We start from the raw sequence: 20,803 nt of genomic DNA, 5'->3' as shown, positions 1-20,803 counted from the left end.
CCCTTCCTTCCCTTCCTTCCCTTCCTTCCCTTCCTTCCCTTCCTTCCTTCCCTTCCTTCCCTTCCTTCCTTACCTTCCTTCCTTACCTTCCTTCCCTTCTTGTGCTGTACCTCTGGAGGCAGAGGTAGACCTCTGTGGAGTAGCTCCTAGCCTATGTTCCTTCCATCAAGGACAGCCACTGTGAGGCAGTAGAACAGGGGCAGAAGAGTGAGGACTGAAGAGTCATTGAAGGTTCTGGAGACTGACAGGTGACAGTGGCCGCTCACTTCTGTTATCTTGAGCTATTGCTGGCATCGGCACAGTCCGGGTACCTGAGACTCCAGGTTAGGTATAGATGGTGAAGAATAAACAGAAAGCCTTTATGGTGGCCTTAAAGGGCTCTCTTTAAAATCAGCAATAGGCCTGTCATACATGTATACTAACACCAAGTCTTGGGTCTCAGTGGAAAAACATCGAAACAGATGGCTATAAGCTAATGTAAACAGGCAGCTTTTGGTGGAAATTTACAAGCCTGAGTAGTCATCGACCTTGTAAATAGGTAGCCTGGGCAGCCAATACCAACTTAGATAAGGACAAGCGAGTCATAGGCAGAGTCATAGTGACTTGTCCCCTGAACCTTCACCCAGCCGATACCTGATTCTGATGATATCTGTATTCCTCCTGATCACCCACACTCCAGTGTCATTCCCTTCCCCACATCCTGCCTTTCTGTGTTTATAACCCCTGTGTGAATGAATTACGATTTGAGAAAAAATAAATTATAAAAAAAAGGGCTTTCTTATCTTTTATAGTTGCGAGACAGACATGGCTGATGATCAGGTCAAAGCCTGACTGTATGGGTTGCTGCATTGGAAAGCATTTAAATACACAGTCCCAGTGGTTTCTAATGCTAAGGTAAGGGCTGAGCCCCTTACATTCCCAGATTACCTATGTATGAAGTAAGTAGTTTTATGATGCATAAAAGAATTTGCAATAACATCAGCTACTTCCTCATGTATGTATTTTCCTTGCTGTTTCTAAAATGGGCTCATGTAGCCCAGGCTAAATTTGAACTTGCTATCTATCCAATGATGTCTGGATTCCTGATTTTCCTGCTCCAGTGCCCAAATGCTGAGGTTTCAGCAACCACCACCATGCCCAGAAACCCCAGCTAGTTTTAATCCTAATTTTCAGTCATGTCATTTAAATTATTTTCTCCTCTAACAATTTTTCAATTTTATGCCATATTTAATGTATAGAATAACTAGAGAATGATACTGTCTTCCAGTAGATGTTTGCCCTCTGCCAAGATGGAAAATGATTATTCAGTGTCCTGATGTATGTATGTGTGTATGTATGTATGTATGTATGTATGTATGTGTGTATGTATATATGTATCAACTTGACACAAACTGTAGTCATCTGGGATGAGGGAACTTCAACAGAGAAAATGCCTTCATCAGATTAGGCTGTCTGTGGGCGTCTTTTTGGTTGATGATTGACATGGGAGGGAGGGCCCAGCCCGCTATGAATGGTGCCATCCCTGGGCATGTCTTAGGTTCTATAAGAAAGCAGGCTGAGCAAGCCGGTAAGCAGCACTCCTCCATGGCCTCTGCTTTAGTTCCTACCTCCAGGTTCCTGCCTTTCGTTCCTGCCCTGACTTCCCTTGGTGATAGACTATATGATGCAAGAGTTGTAAGATCAGAGTAACTCTTTTCTTTCCAAGCTGCTTTTGGTCAGGGTCTAATGTGATCAATGCAGTTTGCTTTCATGCTGTTGGGAGGATATGGTTCTCTTTGTCTCTATTATACAGGCTGATCAGTCAGTCTCTCATGAGCTCCAAAAGACTGGAAGAAAGTCAGCTCTGCCCCTCTTCTTTGTTCTGCCACTGGGGAGCAAACTATTCCAAGTCTCATCTGGGTGACACACCGGTGAGATCTGGTCCAAGTGCAGATGAGGAGGCTTGGTAGCAAGTATATCCCTTCTCCATCTTCAGACCTGTGAGCAGAAGATACAAGATAACTCCTGGTCACCTCCCTCTTACTCCACATTATGAAAAGATGGCGGAGGAAAGGGAACAGTAGACACTTCCTTTCAGAAGGGGTGGGGGAGGGTAGGAGGGACTTGATGGAGACCAGGCTGTAGAGATTCTGATGCCTCCGCTTTGTCCCTGCCCCAACCTGGTTTTCCCTATGCTGATATCCATCAACACAGATTATCTCTGCCTGCTATAAGCTTCATGCAAGTGAAGTCACACAGCACTTGTTTTGTTTTACTGTTCTTTTCCAATGTGGTCTCTAAGATTCATTCAAGCTGTGGTACTATGATAGGGGTTGGGGGTGGTTACTTCAGATGCTCTGTTTTGTGGGCCTAATACATGATAGTCCATTCTCCTGTAGGTATTTAGATCACGTCTGGTTTAGAGATGATATCTATACACTGTCCACCATGAACGTTCTTGTTCTTTAGTGCTCATAACTGCTCACTTTAGGTAAATACTAACCACAAGACAGTTGTTTGGACGGTGCTTCTAAGTCAAATGGAGTCAACCATGCTGAAGTTAGTTCACCACCAAGCTGACAGCTTGCTATTTTTATTCCAGCTTCAGAGAGACTGGAGTCAGAGAGAGAAGAGCCAAAGTCCTTAAGAGGCCATTTTCTGTAGACATAACAGTGCCATTTCCCTCTGTGTTCCTTCTTAAGTGACATAATGTCAAAGAGCCAAGTTTACCTCCTCAGTTGTTTCCTGTCTCCTGTTCCCTCCTGGTGAGGAAAATAGCTTTGAGATGATCTTCCCTTTTGGCTTTTGTTTCTTTCTTCAGTCTTTCTCCGTCCTTTGCTTGAGTTGTTAGGGTACTTGCCCTTCATTAGGAATGAAGTGTGGCTCTGTTCTGAAGTAGAAAGTAAAACCATTTAAGATAACTAAATTATTTTGTCCTTTGACAATTTCTAAAAAGATCATGGGTATTTTTATCTATTTTAGATTGGTCTTGACTCACAGTCTTGTTGCATCCAGCCTAGCCTCAGACTTGCAATCCTCCTGCCTCACTTTCCCATTTCTGAATATTAAAGATGCATACCACCATACACAGGTAAAACGTTTTTGGTTCTTTTTTTTTTTTTCATACTTTCCTCTTTTGTGTGCCTGAGGTGAGTCATAAAAGTTGAATACATTACTTAATTTTATTTTGAGACAAGATCTTTGAATTTGTAATGGAAAGATCACCCATGTTCTTGTATTAGTAGAGTTGATATTATGAAAATGACTATCCTACCGAAAGAAATCTATACATTTAATTCAAGCCCAATTAAAATTCTCACTGTTCACAGAAATAGAAAAAAAAACAATTTTAAAGTTCACACAGAAGCACAAAAGACACCAAATAGCCAGAGCAATCTTGAGCCAAAGGAATAATGATGTAGGTATTACCATACCTGATTTCAATTTACACTGCAAAGCCACAGTGATGAGAATAACAAAAACATGATGGCTAGGCATGATGGTACATGCTACACTGGAGGCAGAGGCATGGATCCCTGTGAATTTGAGGCCAGTCTGGTCTACATAATGAGACCCTGTCTCAAACAAACAAAGCAAAAAACTTACGGTGGTACTGGAACAAAAGAAATAGATACATAAATCAATGCAATAGAACAAAACCCTAGATTTAAGTCTGTGCAAAGATGCCGCAAATACACAATGGAGAAAAGATAACATCTGCAACAAAGATGTTGACGGTAAAACTAGATGCCTCGTGTAGAAAAATGAAGCTAGATGCCTGATTCTCAGCCTGCATGTAGGCATAGGCAAGCAGTTCCCAAGTAAGAGTTCGGTCACTCAGGAAATCAGGCCAGCGACTGACAAGTGGGGCCGCTTGAAACTGAAAAGCTTCTGCATAGTGAAGAAAACAGCCAAATGAATAGACCTCTGACAGAATGAGAGAGAACCTCTGCTGGCTACTGTCTCAGTTAGGGTTTCATTGCTGTGAAGAGACACCATGACCATGGCAACTCTTAGAAAGGAAAGTATTTAATTGGGGCAGGCTTACAGTTTCAGAGATTTAGTCCTTGAATCATATACTTAAAACTGGTGAACATTCTCACATGTAAATTATACTTCACTCAATAAGCTTGTTCTGTGGTAAGTAGCATGTAAGTAGCATCAGTATTGACAACTGAAACATTCTAAGCTTATGGCTCCTTCTCACTGAGCCTGTTTATATTGGTGTACAGCCATCACCAGCCAACAGCAGACTTCCTTTCCTCTTATAAAGCTTAAACTCTTCAGGGCTTTGTCATGATCCAGAATTGAGATTACATACTCACTGAACACGGACGTTCCTCTCCCCTCCCCAGCGTCTGACACCACCACTCTACTTTCTGGCGTTGCTCAGAAGTGAAATCAAAGGATGTTTGACCTTTTACAGACTTTCTGAAGGTGTGTTTATTGTTAGCATAGGCAAAGCAGTTCTCATTTGCTACCATTTACGTAGTATCCCTTTGTTTTCTTCCTGTCTTACACTGTATCTTTTGTAAGAGGAGTATTGTGCAGTTCACTTCCCTGCATTTGCCTGCTTCTGCCTTCATTTTCCTGAGCTCTCCTTGGTGAGCCTCTCTTTTTGTGAGTCACTATTCGGGAGATGACAGGCTGCCTCTTGGACTATCTGCCGTCCAGTAGCAACAGCCTCTGGCTTGCCTTGTCTGCCAAGATGAGGGCAGGGAGCTAGGGATATGTGGTGGGAAGTACAGAGAGCCTCTGAGGAAGCGGTGTGTGCAGGGCCTGTTCCCTCTGAGCCAGAGCTGCACTTCTGTGGAAGATCATGCAGGCAGCAGGTGGGCTGGGTGGGTAGATGCTTTCAGACACAAGGGACACTCCAATGCTCTGAGGGAAGATGACTTCAGTTTGTTTATGTTGACTACCTACAGTGAAGACAGTGGACTATGCATAAACAGTGATGCAATGTGCACTTCTGTACACTTCTCCCTTGCATCTTGGGGCCCATCCATCCACTGCCTCTTCCCTTACCCTTCTTACCTTTTTATTTTAAAATTCATACAGTGAAGTGTGCACTTTTTTGATAATGTGTAAAACTGCCTTACCACCACAGCATCAGGATAAAGAACAGTTTCATCATCTCTAGGAATTCCTTCTTGCTACCCATTTTGAGCTGAACTCTGCCCACCCACCCTCAATCTTAGGCAAACTCAGTGGATTCATTCTCTGTCCATAAACTTTTAATGAATAAATGGGATTATAACTGTATGACCTTTAGAACATGACTCACTTTGCTTACTGTATCTGCCTAGGTTTTTCAGGTTTGCTCCTTTACTGTCAAATGGCATTCCACATCTTATTTCTCTTCCTCCCAGTTAAAGGTCATTTGGACATTTGTTTTTAGGTTTGGGCAATTGTAAATAATTTGCTATAAATATTCATGTACAGGTTTTTGAATGAGCGTTTCTCTTTTACTTTGGTAACTACCTAGGAGAGTCATTTCGGGTTCTCCAGGCAAATTAGGTTGAAAAAGAAAACACCATTTTCCATTCTTAGTTGTCGTTATTTTCACATTCCTTCCAGTAATGTAGGAGGGTCCCTTTGTGAATCTTGTTAGTCGTGTGTTTTGAATTTTCAGATATGCTTGACTCATTGAAGCATGACTAGGGCCCTTGTGGGAGAGGAGAAGCTCTTGTCATTAGACTAACTCGCCTCGCGACTGTTAGCCTCTTCTTCCCTTACAGTCAGTGTAAAGTCTCGGGCTACTTCCTTTCCATGAGGAGAGGGTCCTGAGGGATGTACTCAATGGTTCAGCTGAAAAGAGTCTAGTGAAGGAAATATCAATACAGGAGATTGTCTAGTCAGCAGGGACTAAGGAGGCATGGCAGAGCACACAAGGATGACTCAAGGGAGTTGCTTCATCCTCACTGTTAGGTCTGAGGAGGTCATGATACCCAGAGAGCTGAAAGCCACAGGATAGAACTTAAGTAGAGGACAGCATCAGGACCTAAAGGCAGAGAAGAGCAGGGAAAGAGACCAAGTACTCCAGCTTCCTTCCCTCTGCTATCTTTGGAGTCTTCAGAGTTTCTCACAGTGCTCAAACTTAGCCAGAAGTCAGAAGAGAAGTATTAGTCAGGATTCATCAAAGAACCCGACCAATGGGATACACAGAGGAGGAAGCGCACTGTGTGGGAGCTCTGCCGCTGAGAGGGGCAATGATGTAAACCCAAGTCCAAGGGCAGATGGCTGGCCTACACCAGCTTCATAGACAGTTGGGGCCAATAGAAGCAGATGTCTTCTTCCTTCACTGTTTAGTTCTTCACACGCCCAGTAGGTTGTCCACATCCTCATCTGCTTAATCAGGCTACAACTTCAAGTGCTGTCTCATACACACTTTCTCTGATGCACTCCAAAGAAGCATTTCATCTGAGAACCCCTTAGTGGAGTCAAGCTGACAAAGAATTAGCCACCACTGCAGATGGGTCTGGGTGGGGAGGAGGTGTCAGTGAGCAAGACCAGAGCCAACATCCCTCATGCCTCTCAGCACCCTCATCATCCTCTGCTTGGATGGTGGTGTTTGCTTTCTCACAGTCTCGTCAACCATTGTGTCATTGCATGGTCATCTTAGTGCAGGTTTACTACACATCTAAATTGTGGTTTCAGACACAACTGGTGTGGAGACACACACATGAGTGAGTGTACATTTGCAATACACACACACACACACACGACTTTATAGCTATTTTAGTGGGACTTTGTGAAGGAGTTATTGATGTAGAATTGCTTTAGCTTCTGTAATGAGAGAATATGTGAAGACCTTTTCAGTGGTACTGATACCTGGGGTCACTGAGATGTTTTCGAGGGACCATGTCACTAAGCACAGGTAGAGAGATATGACTGATACTTCAGGGGGCAAATGTGGTTCACAACACTCAGTCAGTTATCAAGATTCTGAAGAGACCAGATGGAGGTGCACACGGCTGGACCATGGGCAGTGCTGGTATGCTGGATAGTTTTATGTCCACTTGACACAAACTAAGTCTTCTGAGAGGAGGGAACTTCTCAAGAAAATGCCTCCATAAAGTGGGACTGTAGGAAAACCTGTAGGACATTTTGTTAATTACTGATTGATAGGGGAGGGCCCAGCCCATTGTGGGTGAGGCCATACCTGGGCTGGTGGTCCTGGGTTCTATAAGAAAGCAGGCTAAACAAGCCATGAGGAGCAAGCCAGTAAGCAGCCACCCCTCCATTGCCTCTGTATCAGCTCTTGTCTCCAGGTTCCTGCTGTGTTTGAGTTCCTGCCCTGACTTCCTTCAGTGATGGACTTTGATGTAGAAGTGGAAGCCAGATTAACCCTTTCCTCCCCAAATTGCTTTTGATGCTGGTGTTTCATCACAGCAATAGAAAGCCTCACTAAGACAGCTGGGTCACGGGCACTGCTTGCTCCTTCCCAGTGGTTGCCTTTCTTTCCCTTTGAGAAATTGATAGCATGCTGTCTGACATATTTTCCCTCAACTTTTCCTTTTGAAAGCTCAAACCTATAGAAAAAGATGCAGTCAGCAGTCATATTGCTTTCATTGGGATGTATCAGTTGGTAGCACTTTGAATTTGTTCTACCTATATGTGATTATATATTATATGTGTGCTACAATATAAGAGGTAACTATTACATATGTGTGTGTGTTTTATGTTAAAAATGTAGTATCTTTTGACTTTCCGATATAATGGGACAAATCTGGGAGGCCAAGGCAAGAAAGATTATGAATTTGAGGACTCTCCTGGGCTACTTAGCGAAACCCTGTCCAAACAACAACAATAAAAGGTTCATCCCTAAATAAATGTGGTCTCTACTGATGCTTCTCCTCTTCGGAAAATATCTTAGTTTGTCTTGTGTGGTAATAGTAAAATCCTAGAGATTTACTGGCTTATTAATAATAAGTCTCACAGTCCAAGGGTTAGAAGACTCAGATAGGGTGCCAATACAGTCAGACCTGTTGAGGGTCTGCTTGTGGGCTGCCGACTGCTGCCTTCTTCAGGTCTTGAGACAGAAAGATGCCAGAGGTCCCTTTGATAGGGATGCTGATTCTTTAATACTTTCATGACCCAATCAGCTACCTAAGGCCTTGCTTCTTAATACCATCCTTTAGAATCAGGGTTTCAACTTGTGAATTTGAGGAGAGAACACAAAAGTTAATCAGAAACAGTTTGACATGTTTTCTAAATGCCTGAATAAAATATTAATATCTGTGAGTGTTTTCAGAATGGATACATTTTTTTAAACATCTCCTTAGCTCAGTTTTAGAAGAGCGCTCTAGGAAATACAGTATACACTCACGTGTGCATGCACACACAGACCCTTGAATCCCAAGATCATTCTTGATCTGAGTGTATAGAACCATCGGAATGTATAGAAACCATCAAATAATTACCACCATTCGTGTGCTGTATAACTTTGACAAGAATTTCTAATTTAGACACATGAAGAATGGGAAAATGCTCTCCTGGGTAGTGGAGGTCCAGGATATCCACCATGGTACTGGGAGCAGTGCTCAGCTGAAGAGCAACAGGAACAGCTCTTTCTACCATAAAAGTGGGGTTTTTGTTATTGTTGTTTTGGCTTGGTTTTGTAATTTGTGAAAAATATTTTTAGCTTGTTTGAAGTATGGTGGTCTAGATTTGTGCTGTGTAATCATTAAATTATTTACAAGTAACTTAAGATTATCTAAATAATAATCAACCAAATTGATATGTTGACATTTAAAAATAGAAATAAAACTTTAAAAATACTTGGGGAGCTCTCTTCTCTTATCCCCATGCTTTTAATGAATCCGGAAGCTGCGAGTAGGCAGAAGAAACTCCTCTGACTTAGTAGATGCCAGCTACCTAATGTGTTGCAAATTAAAACTCTCCATATTGTTTCTACTTAAAATTAAATGAATCAATAGTATAACATGAAACATGGCATTTGGATTTACAAATTATAAAATTATTAGGTCTTCTATATCATAGGAGAAAAGGTGCTATAGGTTGTTAAGAACATAGAACATTTTTGAAGTTTTTAGTTATAGTGAAATGTGATACTATGCGTATCGAATTTCAGTTACTACGATGGAAAGCATTGAAACATTTGCACCTATACCATGTGTATCAGTTTGTTTGTTTTCTGTAAGATAACTGAAACAGTTTAAAAGAGGAAGGAGTCATTAAGGCTCACAACATCAGAGGTGTCATCCACTGCTGGCTTGCCCTGCTGTTTGAGGGCTGTGCTGAGGCAGGACATCATGCAAGGAGGGTTTGGAGGAGCAAAGCCACTCACCTCCCAATAGTCAGGAGATTCCTACCCCAAGGAGACAGCCCTGGGACCTACTTCTTTTAGATAAGCCCCACCCCTGAACATTTCCTCACCTCCCCCAGTACCATCAAACTGGGACCGCAAGAGTGAGTTAATCCGCCACTGAAGTCAGAGCTCTCACTGCCCTGCCGTCTCTCAGTGCTTGCATCCACCAGCTGTGGACCGACCGTGCAGCACATGAGCCGTATAGGGGATACTTCATATCCAAAGAATAGTCCTGTGGTGTGCTGTGAAATAAATATACTAATGAAAAGTTTACCCTTCTGTTCATAATCCACAGAACTGTCACTCATAAATCTGCCACCTGAACCTGAGAAAAATGAATTAATAGAAGTCATGATCTTAGGTCTTTAATATAGTTGCCGTAAGTATCTGTCTGCTTGGAGTTTTGCCCTAACCCTAACAAACACCAGCCATGTTTGTCTTCAAGGAGGAGTATCACAAGCGTAACTTCACAGAAGTGCTCTCTCCTAACATGTACAACAGTAAACTCTGGGAAACTTCAGGCCATTGGCAGCATTACAGTAACAACATGTTCACCTTTGACGTTGAGAAGGACACTTTCGCCCTCAAACCCATGAACTGTCCAGGACACTGGTGAGTGTTGAACATGAAGGGGACATGTCCCTGCATATGTCCATAGCACGTCATCGGAATCAGCTGTCCATGTTGCTGTTTAGCTTTTTAAAAGTGATTTTCTGTAATAGGAAGAGTGGAGGCTGTTAATCATCTTCCCATGGCATTTAATTCTAGAGAATGTGACCATGTCATTTAGTTCTAGAGAATAGAGCTCCTTCTTAAAACATGCCTGGTCTTTGCCAAGCATGGAATGTTAGCTGTGCTTCTCAGAGGGTACCAGTGTGTGTCAACTTCACAGATCATTATATTTGTCTGCAAATATGCATGTTCATAAGATATTTAATTCTTACATACTGTTTGGATGATTATAATAAGTTTCACAAAGTCCCGACTGATGGATGATTCCGGAAGTACCTTTTCCTACACATTTCAATGCCTCTTAATTGGCGGTTTGTTGGTATTATACCATAATATAAATCAAGTTATTGTCTAGGGCTGGGGAGATGGCCCAGTGGGTAAAGTGCTTGCCATGCAAGCGTGAGAACCTGGGCTCGTGTTCCTCATATTAACATAAAAATGTATGCATAGTGACGCGTGCCTGTAATAATCTCAGTACTTTGGGACAAGGAGGGGGTAGTTGTTGGCCATGCAGTCCGGCCAATCAGTGAGCTACAGTCTCCTTGAGATCTCTGTTCTCAAAAACTAAATAAACAATAAATAAGCTGGGCTGTGACAAAATAAGACACCCAATGTTATCAACCTCTGGCTCCACATGTGACTCGTGGGCATATGCACCCACACACGTGTACACACATGCCACACACACAAAGATTTCTTTCTTAGTGGCACCTAAAATAAAGGTATGTCCTACAATCAATGCTGTTTTGCAGTCTATGAGAGATTGTAATTATTATAAAGTTAGCATGCAAATTTAACCTTCTAAGATAAATGTATTTTACAGATAGAAGTGACCAGACTCAATCTTAAACACACACACACACACACACTTATAGGGTTTTTTTCTTGGCAACATATACAATTTGTAGTAATTTGGCATTAGAAGCCAGCTATTAAAACAAATCTCTGGACATTCAGGGAAGCCTTTTTCCTTTTTAAGGAAAGATGAAAAGAAATTAGAATTGTTTGCAACTCTAATGTTATGAAAGCAGGCTTGAGGATAATCCCCATCCTCTTCAAACAAAATGGGGCCCAGCGTGTGCCCATGTTCTCAGATGCTTTACTAATCTCTCAGGATCCTTTCCCAGTGGGTACTATTTCAAGCTGTAGCCTGTGGTTTCAACTCTAAGGAAGGCCGTGTGAAAGCAGAGAATGCCATTTTGTATCTTCCTGCTTCAGAATAAGCAGCTGGGAACACAGTGGCTCGATGGGGTGGGATAAGGGGGTCAGAGTGTTTTCTATGGAAAACTAATCTCTCATTCTGCTGAGATCCTTAGCTGAGCATTTTTCATGCCTGCTGCTAGAAGTCATTAGGACAAAGGCCGTTTCCTCGTGGAGCTCAGAGGAACATGAGGATACATAGGTGGATGGCCATTTATAACAACAATGGGACCATGTATCGTGCTGGAGATGTTGCTGGACCCTGAGAAGAAATTCAGCAGTTCTGTCAGGGGCATCATCTCAGAAACAGAAGAAGGCTAGGGTTGTCAGTTAGTTATATGTGGCATATCCTTACTGTGGGATGCAAAAGGTTTGATCCTTGGTGGCAAAAAATAAAAAAGAGTCATAAAAAAAAATCCTGTTGACTAAGACCTACATCTTGAAACTTAGTTTCTTGGTGTTCAAGATGATCCCTTTTCTGTCCATCAAGTAAAGTCTGTTTGTTCCCATGTCTTTTCTAGTTTAATGTTTGCACATCGCCCGCGATCCTGGAGGGAAATGCCTGTTAGATTTGCTGACTTTGGAGTTCTTCACAGAAACGAGCTGTCGGGAACTTTAAGCGGCTTAACCCGAGTGAGGCGCTTCCAGCAGGATGATGCTCATATCTTCTGCATGGTGGAGCAGGTAGGCAAGGACAGGGGGGCTGTACACGCAGAGCTCGGTCGGGAGGCTGCACACTCAGAGCTCGGTCGGGAGGATGCACACTCAGAGCTCTTCCAGCTGCTGTGATGTGGGATGTGCCCCTGTCTCTGCACATTCGCTGAGCGAAACCTTTGCTGATTCTCCGGTTTAGAGTTGCGAGGTCACTCATTTCCTGGCATGAGGCTTATTTTCCTTCCCTTACTTTATAGACTCAAGTTCCACATGTGAGGTATTTTAAGGGAGCTTGTGCTGTTTGTTTTAGATATACTGCCTGGAACTTACAGTTTTACCTTTTCATTTAAAATTAAAATTGTCACGCGGAGGTGACTGTCAAACATTGCAGTCTGTTTGACTTGACTGCTATTCTGGAACAACGGCACATGGGATGTGTGCCAAGGAATGCTCTGTACGACAAGCCTTGGGAAATTTTAAGAATTTGATAAAATAGAATGCTTCGTGACTGCTGAAATTACTATAAGAACTAATATCAGAAATATATTTTGGAACTAAACAACACACTTCTAAGTGACCCATAGGTTGAAGGAGAAATCCAAAGTAAAATTAGAAAATATATAATACAAATGAAAACACATGTACCACTAATTGTGTAAAGCCATAAAATGATGTCTACAGCACCTGAACTTCTACTTAGGGACCTAGAAAAAGGAAAAGAGCCAGTTATATCTAGTGTAAGCCGAAGAAATGAAATGTAGTGACAATGAGCATGCTGATTAGTTTTTATGTCACCTTGACACAAACCTGGGTCATTTTGGATGAGGGACCTTAACTGAGAAAATGGCCTTACCACACTGGCCTGTAGGCAAGCCTGTGGTGCATTTCTTTATTGATGATTGATGTAGGAAGGCCCACCTCACTGTGGACAGAGCAATCCATGGGATGATTGTCCTGATGCTATTAGAAAGCAGGCATTCTGTGAGGAGCAAGCCAGGAAACAGCACCTTCCACGTCCTCTGTTTTAGTTCCTGCCTCCAGGTCCCTGCCGTGACTTCCTGTGGGAAAAAACACACACAGGGCCCCGGGCTGTGCGGCATCCCAGGCCAGGACTGGGTGGAGTCGGCCCCGGGGGCAGGTGGCAGAGGTGTCCCGAGGGTCTCCGGCAGGCAGGTCCCACATACTGGAGAAAGTCTGAAGTTTCAAAAGGCTGAAAGCTTGTCGGCGGGCAGGCCCCAGAAGACACGTGGACTAGGTTCCAAAGAGAAGTTTATTGTCCATGATGTGATAGTTGGATCTGGATGTGTGTGCACCCCCCAAGAGCCAGGGGAGAGCTGGCTTATATAGGGGAGTGGGGAAGAGGAGGGACTGGGAAGGGATAACTTAATTAGCTATGCCCCTCCCCCTGCCTTTAGATAACCCATTAATACTTAAATTTCTCGAGGCGGAGGCCTGTTAGTCACGCCCTCTATCTGTGTCTTATGTGACTGACCATACAGGTTAAATGGAGATTAGACCAGAGATTAGACCAAGTGTCAGGACCCCGGGTTCTGGGGGCGTGGCTGAACACCTGCAGTCTCCGGGTTCCAGGCCCATGCCAACCCATGAACCAAGATGCCCTTCCATGGCCCTACAACTTCCCTCAGTGATAGACAGTGATATGGAAGTATAGTAAGACCTACTGACTGGTTCTTCAACTCCTCTTCAGTTTACTACTGAAGGCTTGGCCCCAGCTGCTGCTCCTGCTGCTGGGAGATGGAGGAAACCTTAGGAAGTAGAGTCTTTTTGTAGGAGGTTAGGTCATGAGGTATACCCTGGAAGGAGCTATTGAGTCCTGTCAGGATTCAAAGTTCCAAAAGTCAAGAGGTAAATCAGCCTTGTTCTACTGCAGGCTCCTTGCTAGGATGCTCTGACTGGCACAGTTCCAGAAGCAGCAGAGCCAACTGATTAGAGTCCAAAACAATGAACCAAAGAAGCCTGTCCTCCTTTTAAGTTGCCACAGTGACAGAGTTAACATGGAAATCATTAAGTCAAAACTCACTGAAACAGAAAAATGAAGATTGCCAACAAAACCCAAAGCTGGTTCTCTGAGAGGATCAACCAAGTGGGTAAGCTTTCAGTCAAACTGAGGGAAAAACAGTGTCCAGAATTAGGAACAGGAAGTGCATTGCTATAGAGTCTGAAGACACTCAGAAAATAAGGCATATGTTTTTATCATTACAAAAATCTATATCACACCAACAAATAAATAGACTAAATCTAAAGACTTAGTTAGAAAGCCACCAGGCCTTTTAAAGCTGCTAAAGTCACACCCTTCGGGCATATTTATGAATAACATGCCAATAAATTTGTCAAATAAAGTAGACAAATCTTTGAAAAATGCAAACTACCAGTTTTTATTCAAGTAGAAGTCTTGTGACCACCCAGAAATTAACCTGACAACTAAAACCTCCCTACAAAGAAAGTTCTGGTCCAGTGTTGGTTTAACTGATGAATTCTGCAAACACCAAAAGACATTCTAGACAGAATCTTAAAGAAAACTGAAGAGGAGGAAGTCATTACCAACTCCTCTTAGAGGCTTTCAGGGCTCTAAAACAAAACATGACAAAGACATGTCTAGAAAAGATTGATCCAAATATAGACTACAAAGGGCAACACTAGGTCAGCTTTGTCCCACAAATGGAAGATATATAAAACTAGATACAGCTTTAAGATTACAAAATGAACCATTGTAATTTACCATATTTTCCAATGGAAGAAGAAAATCTATCTTGGTGCTGAAGAGATGGCTTGGTAGTCAAGAGCACTTGCTGTTCATGTTCAAGCTGAGAACACAGGTTTGGTCCTCAGCATCCACATGGAGCCTCACAGTCTTCTGCCACTCCAGTTCCAGGGGACCTGGCACTATCTTACGGCCACCATAGATATTGCATGCACACGATGTGCAGGCAAACCACTCATATACATAAAAATAAAACACCCTTCTTAAAAAAGAAAGAAGGCATGTCTTGATAGTTACGGTATTGGCAGATGCTGAAAAAGCATCAGGAAAACCCCAATATTCATTTCTCATTGAAAACTCTAAGAAAGAAGGCAGAGAATTTCCTCAACCTAATGACAGGCACTTCTGAAAAACCTGCACAGGAGCAAGGTAAGGATGCCACTTCTCATTGCTCCAAACAGTAATTAGCATACTGGAAAGTCTCTTGATGAAATAATCCAGAGAGAAATAAGAAAACATCCAGATTAGAAAGGAAAATGGAGAGGTTTTACTTGCAGATGGTATGACCTTGCCCAGTGCTACTGAGAAGAGCAAGAGCTACCAAGCCAATGAGCAGCAAAGTTGAGCCCATTCATCCTTGGGGACCCGAAGAACAAACTCCACTTTCACCTGGGAGTGACCAGGCTGGAGCAGTGTTGATGAAAGCAGACAAAGCAATCCTCTGATCTCAAATCTTATCCTAAACACCCAGGACTCAGAAACTAAAACCATTCATTGTTCCAACAACCAGGAGACTTGTCTAGAAAGAAAAGGATAACCCTTGAACAGCAGCACAGAGGTGCCATGTTAGCATTGTCTGATAAAGGTCTTCAAGATATATTCTTATTTCTAGTGTGTGGGGCGGGGAGGTGCATGCACACAAGTGCATGAGAGTGGGGGGCAGTAGAAAGCATCTGACAGAGTTATAACCAGTTGTGAGCTTCCTAATATGGGTGCTGGGAATTCAGTTTCATCCATCTTTCCAGCTCTGTGACAGAGATGTCAAGGCACCCATCATAATGCTTTCAGGAACAGTTACAAAACCACTCCAAGACTCAGAAAAGGGAAAAATCTCAAGGAAGAAATAATGATTATAGTGAAGAACTAAGTAGAAAATTTTTTGAAATGTATAACTATAAATAAATAAATAAATAAATAAATAAATAAATAAAAGCTCCGTAATTGGATTTATGAGTAGAACAGAGGAGACAGGAAGGATCTATAGATACGAAAATAGAAATAGAATCCGAAAGGCAGGAAATGAACCTGGGAAAGGCACTAGCCATGACTGACCTCCACCTGACCTCCACATCATCATCTCCTGCAGGGCCGTTGAAGGAGGTGTTACATGGTGGCCAGGAACTTCTCAAATTCATAAAAGACACAAACCACCCATCAGAAATCCAAGTGAGGTCCAGACGGGCCGTACTCAGAGAAGTCTGTGCAAAGATGTGAGTTTAACGTGAGGGGGAAAATGACAGAAAATGGAAGGCAGAGAGGAGGAAATAAAGAGTTATTTCAAAGGAGAAAAAATATGCAGTCCAGGCTTTTTCAAGGACTAAACAAAAACACTGTCATCCCAGAATTCCCAGTCTAGAAAAAAATACCCTTCAGGAGTGACAGAGAAGGCAAGCTGTCAGCTGTCCCTCAGAAGGATGGCTGTGGGTAGGTGGTGGTGGATATAATCTTGGAACCTGAGTGACTCTAAAACTCTCAAAGTAAAAATAGGTAAATGTTTTGTTTTCCTTCTGAGTTTTCTAAGTTATATTTAATAGTTGAAGCAAAAATATACCCTTGCCCAGTGTAGTCCTAAATATGTAGAGAGGAAACGCTTAAGTAAATGATGCTGTTTGTGGAAAAGAAAGTGGAGTTTCTACACTCATTTGAACTTGTTAACCATGACATCTGCAGGTTACAATGCTGCATAGTAATATACTAGAAGCATATGTGCATAGATACACTGGCATGCCTATATATAAGTCTAGCAGAAATTATAGTCAGTGTTAGCAATGGAAGGTGCCAACCGCCTGGTGTTAAAGTCAGGCTTATGGGGAGAGATGGTTCATTGGTAAGAACACTGCTGTCCTTGCAAAGGACCCAGGTTCAGTTCTCAGCACTTACATCATAACTCATGACTATCTATAATTCCGTTTCTAAGGATCTGATACCCTCTTCTGGCCTCTGCCACATTGGGTATCACGTGGTGCAGATACATACCAGCAAACACTCATAGGCACATAAAAATTTTTAATTTTAATAACTGTTTGACATAAATAACTTACAGTTATAAATACCACAGCTGAATTTAAATTGCTGTTCCATTTGAGTGTTTTGTCTTCCATTTCAGATTGAAGAGGAAATAAAGGGGTGCCTGCACTTTTTGCAGTCTGTTTACTCAACGCTTGGCTTCTCCTTTCAATTAAACCTGTCGACAAGGCCCGAGCACTTCCTAGGAGAGACTGAGATATGGGATGAAGCTGAAAGGGTAAGCATTAGACAAGAAACTGCACTTCTGAGGGTTTGAGCTGGGAAGTCAGGGAATGAGTATGAAGACCATGGAATGTGGTTAGCCAGTTCTCATCCCAGTGGTGACCATCCGTGCCACACAGGAGGCAGGAGAATGGGGGGCCCTGTATGACGAGCATCTCCTCATGCTGTGAGGAGATGGATGCCAGGCAGAGGCGCACAGGCACAGGCTAGGCTTGAGCTGTAGTAGGGTCTCCTCCTCACACATACCCCGCCCTGTGCACTCACTACACTCTTCTTCCCTGTCTACTCAATGGAGGATCAAAGTTAACTGAGGTCTCCTCTTCCTGGACTCAGTTTACCTAAGAGTCACATGGAAGTGAAGAAGAGGGTGACAAGCCTGGCTTAGCCATTGTCCCTACTCACACATGTCAGATCTCTCAGGATCAGGACTGAGCATGAGATGTGAGCATGCTACCTGCGCTCAGGTGATAACACCACATAAGGCTGTGGGGAACATAAATGAATTCATGTGTATGAGACAATGGTGGCATAGTGACAGCTAATGCACATGTGTAGTTGTCTTCATACCTGTGTCAATGTCACTGTCATTCTCTGTCAGTCACTTAGAACTGGATAGGCTGTGGGAACTTGTCATTAATTTTATGTATATATGCAATAATATATAATATTTAATTATATATTATATATTTTATTATATATTTATTATATTTTATTTATATTAAATAAATAAGTTTATTTAATATATTTATATAATTTATACTATATTAACATGTTATACATATTTTATATTATTTACTAATAATATATAATAATATATAAATTATATATATATACACACATATATATAATTAGCTCTATTAGTTCTTAATACAAACAATAATGGTGACTGAGTCCTATTGATTTATTTAATCAGCTTTAGCATGCTTGCTGGCCAATTATCCCTAATCTATCTTCTATACAGTAAACTGGCTAGTTCCCAGCTGTGCTCCCCAGTTACTTGCTGTTTGAGTCTCCACCTGTCTTGCTGGTTTTGCTCCATCTGTCTGTCCTTATGGGGTACACTTCTATTGGCCATGTACTCCTGGTCCTTTCCTGTTAGTGGCGACCTCCTGTTCTCCCATCGTAATTTCTCCTTCTCCCTCTCTTTTTCTCTGTGTCTCTGTCTCTCTCTCACACTCGTGGTCCCTACTTGGGACCCCCAGCCAAGCAACTGAAACCCTGCATACCTCTATTCTCCCCAGGAACTGGCTGTAGCCACTTTTATTTAACCCGTCAGAGAAGATCAACGGGCAAAGTTTATACAACATCATTTGATGTACCTGAGAAGGTGCTCATCTGCACCAGATCTTGGGGATCAGTATTTAGCAACCAGATCTTTGGAACCAGTACTGAGAATTTGAATACATAATAACACCAGACCAACCCCCAACAGAGCCTAAAAGAGGGATGGACTTGGCATGAAAATAACAGGCTGAAAGTCTTGACATTTTTTGCTCTTTTTGATTGATGTGGTTAAAGTTTAGCAGCCAAACCTGAAGTCTCCCAGGAATATGGCATTACAGGATGGGCCTTCCTCTACTTTGGGGACTTTCTCCCACAGTGAGCACCTGTGGTCCTCTGGGAGTCAGGGAAGTGAACATTTGAGGGTGTTGTTGTTGTTGCTATCATTACATGTCTCTGAAGTGGCTTGAAAAACCCAAAGCTTTCTTAACCCTGTCTCTATACCCACCTCTGCTCCTCTTGCACTGCCTCATCCTGTATCCCCCAAGGCCTGACAAAGATTTGGTCACCTCTGATTCATATTCTTCTCCAAACCTTGTCCTATTTTAATGCCTTGGATGCTCCAGGACCCTCTAATTGCTGTTACAGGGCTTCTCTTTTTCTGTCTAGTATCCTTTTCTCTTTCAGAAATAATACAGTGAGGGAGGGACCTCCCTCACTGTGATGCATCTCCATACTGGTGGCTTTTCTTGGTCCTACAAGAGGGAGGCTGGTCTTACAGAGTTAGATCCACTAGAGATGTTGCTGGCATCTCAGGAATGAAATTCTCTCTGTCAAGAACACACCCTAAATGGGACCCTGGGAAAGCCTACCATGTCCCCAGGGCTCAGGTCCTTGGTTATTCCAGCTGAAGCTCAGAGGTACCATTGTTGTCTTGACTTTCCAAAGAACAAACCAAATATCACCAAAATCAACCAAATATCAAACTCCTCCTGTGCTCCAGAATATTGGTGTTATGGCAGGAACCTGGGTGGACTTTTGACATATTTTGTCTCAGTACTCTCAAGGGAAGCTGGTCCAAGGCTGCTTCTATCAGAGTTTATCTGGACACTCACTCACTATAAGTAAGTGCCAAGCATCTCCACCATAGGCTACATCTAAAGCCTAACCTGGCTTAGGCTGAAAACCAAAGTGAGGTTCCTATCCCTATACCCCAGTAACTCATAAGGATTGCCCTTGTCCCCAGTTGCAGCATAGGTCAAAGACACACATAGGGAAGTGGTGTCACACAGTGAGAATGGCAAAGCAGGACCAATGCTCTCATGCCTCCTCATGTGTGGAAGCCCCACCTACAAGGGGAAACAGGCCTCGGATACATCACTAGGAGACATTGTTCTGGTTTATTTTTGCCAACTTGTCACAAACCTAGACATATTTTAGAAGAGAGCATCTCGATTGAGGAATTGCCTCCATCAGATTGGCCAGTAGGCATGTCTCATGTCTATGGGACTTTTCTTGATTGCTGACTGATGTCACTGAGGGTGGTGCCACCCTATACTCGAGGTCCTGGAAGGTAGAAGAAAAGTAGCTGAATATGAGCCTGGGAGGAAGCCAGTGAGCAGGGCTCTTCAATGGCCTCTGCTTCAGTCCCTGCCTCTTTGTTTCCTGCCCTGACTTCACTCAGAGAGAGACTATGACTTGGGAGTTGTAAGATGAAACAGAGTTGGTCTTGGTCATGGTTTGACCACAGCAACAAAGAAACAAACTAAGAGACAACTGCTGTCAGTGTGTAGGACTGAGAGGGCCTGTCTGGAAGGATGGCCTTTTCTAGAACCCCCTGGAATGATTGAGAAAATGGTAAGTTTTCCCCCACTGCACTGTTGATAAGTGTGTGCTGAAGGAAAGTGAATATACCTAAGATGTATAGATACTCACGAGCTATGTGTCCAGTAGGACGACTATGTGATAAGTAGAGGGGATTTAATGATCTCCCCTTTAAAATAGCAACTGCAGAATAGCTTGGAGGAATTTGGAAAACCATGGAAAATAAACCCTGGAGATGGAGCGTTCTATGGCCCTAAAGTAAGTAGAGCATATGCCAATAGGGAGTGAGGGGGGGGAAGGGGGAGGGAAGGAAGGAGGAAGGGAGGAAGGGAGGGAGAGGGAGGGAGGGAGGGAGGGAGGGAAGGAAAGAGAGAGAAAGAGGAGAGAGAGGAAGGGAGGGAGGAAGAGGGGAAGGAGAGGGAGAAAAGGAGAAAGAGAGGGGTTATTTAAAAATGAAAACTGTCTTTAAGCAAGCATTACTTAATTTACAGATCGATATAAAGATTAAAGATGCTATTGGCAGATATCATCAATGTGCTACAATTCAGCTGGACTTCCAACTGCCTATTAGGTTTAATCTCACATATGTTAGGTGAGTGATTCTAATATCA

The 20,803-nt window shown here is 42.8% G+C and overlaps 1 protein-coding gene across 1 annotated transcript in view; it reads left to right on the top strand.

Annotated features, from left to right (window-relative positions):
• The window catches only part of Tarsl2 (threonyl-tRNA synthetase like 2), a 50,492-nt gene that overhangs the window by 21,510 nt on the left and 8,179 nt on the right, over positions 1 to 20,803 (top strand). The window contains exons 11-15 of the mRNA XM_028776711.1: positions 9,756 to 9,922; positions 11,764 to 11,926; positions 17,005 to 17,142; positions 20,373 to 20,450; positions 20,684 to 20,784. Coding sequence (XP_028632544.1) covers positions 9,756 to 9,922; positions 11,764 to 11,926; positions 17,005 to 17,142; positions 20,373 to 20,450; positions 20,684 to 20,784 — 647 coding nt within the window. The remainder of the gene's footprint in view (positions 1 to 9,755; positions 9,923 to 11,763; positions 11,927 to 17,004; positions 17,143 to 20,372; positions 20,451 to 20,683; positions 20,785 to 20,803) is intronic.

The sequence above is a fragment of the Grammomys surdaster genome, unplaced genomic scaffold (assembly GCF_004785775.1).
Source record: "Grammomys surdaster isolate TR1022 unplaced genomic scaffold, NIH_TR_1.0 271, whole genome shotgun sequence".
Lineage (NCBI taxonomy): Eukaryota > Metazoa > Chordata > Mammalia > Rodentia > Muridae > Grammomys > Grammomys surdaster.
The sequence above is the reverse complement of the archived record's forward strand: the minus strand, read 5'-3'. Positions and strand labels throughout refer to the sequence as shown.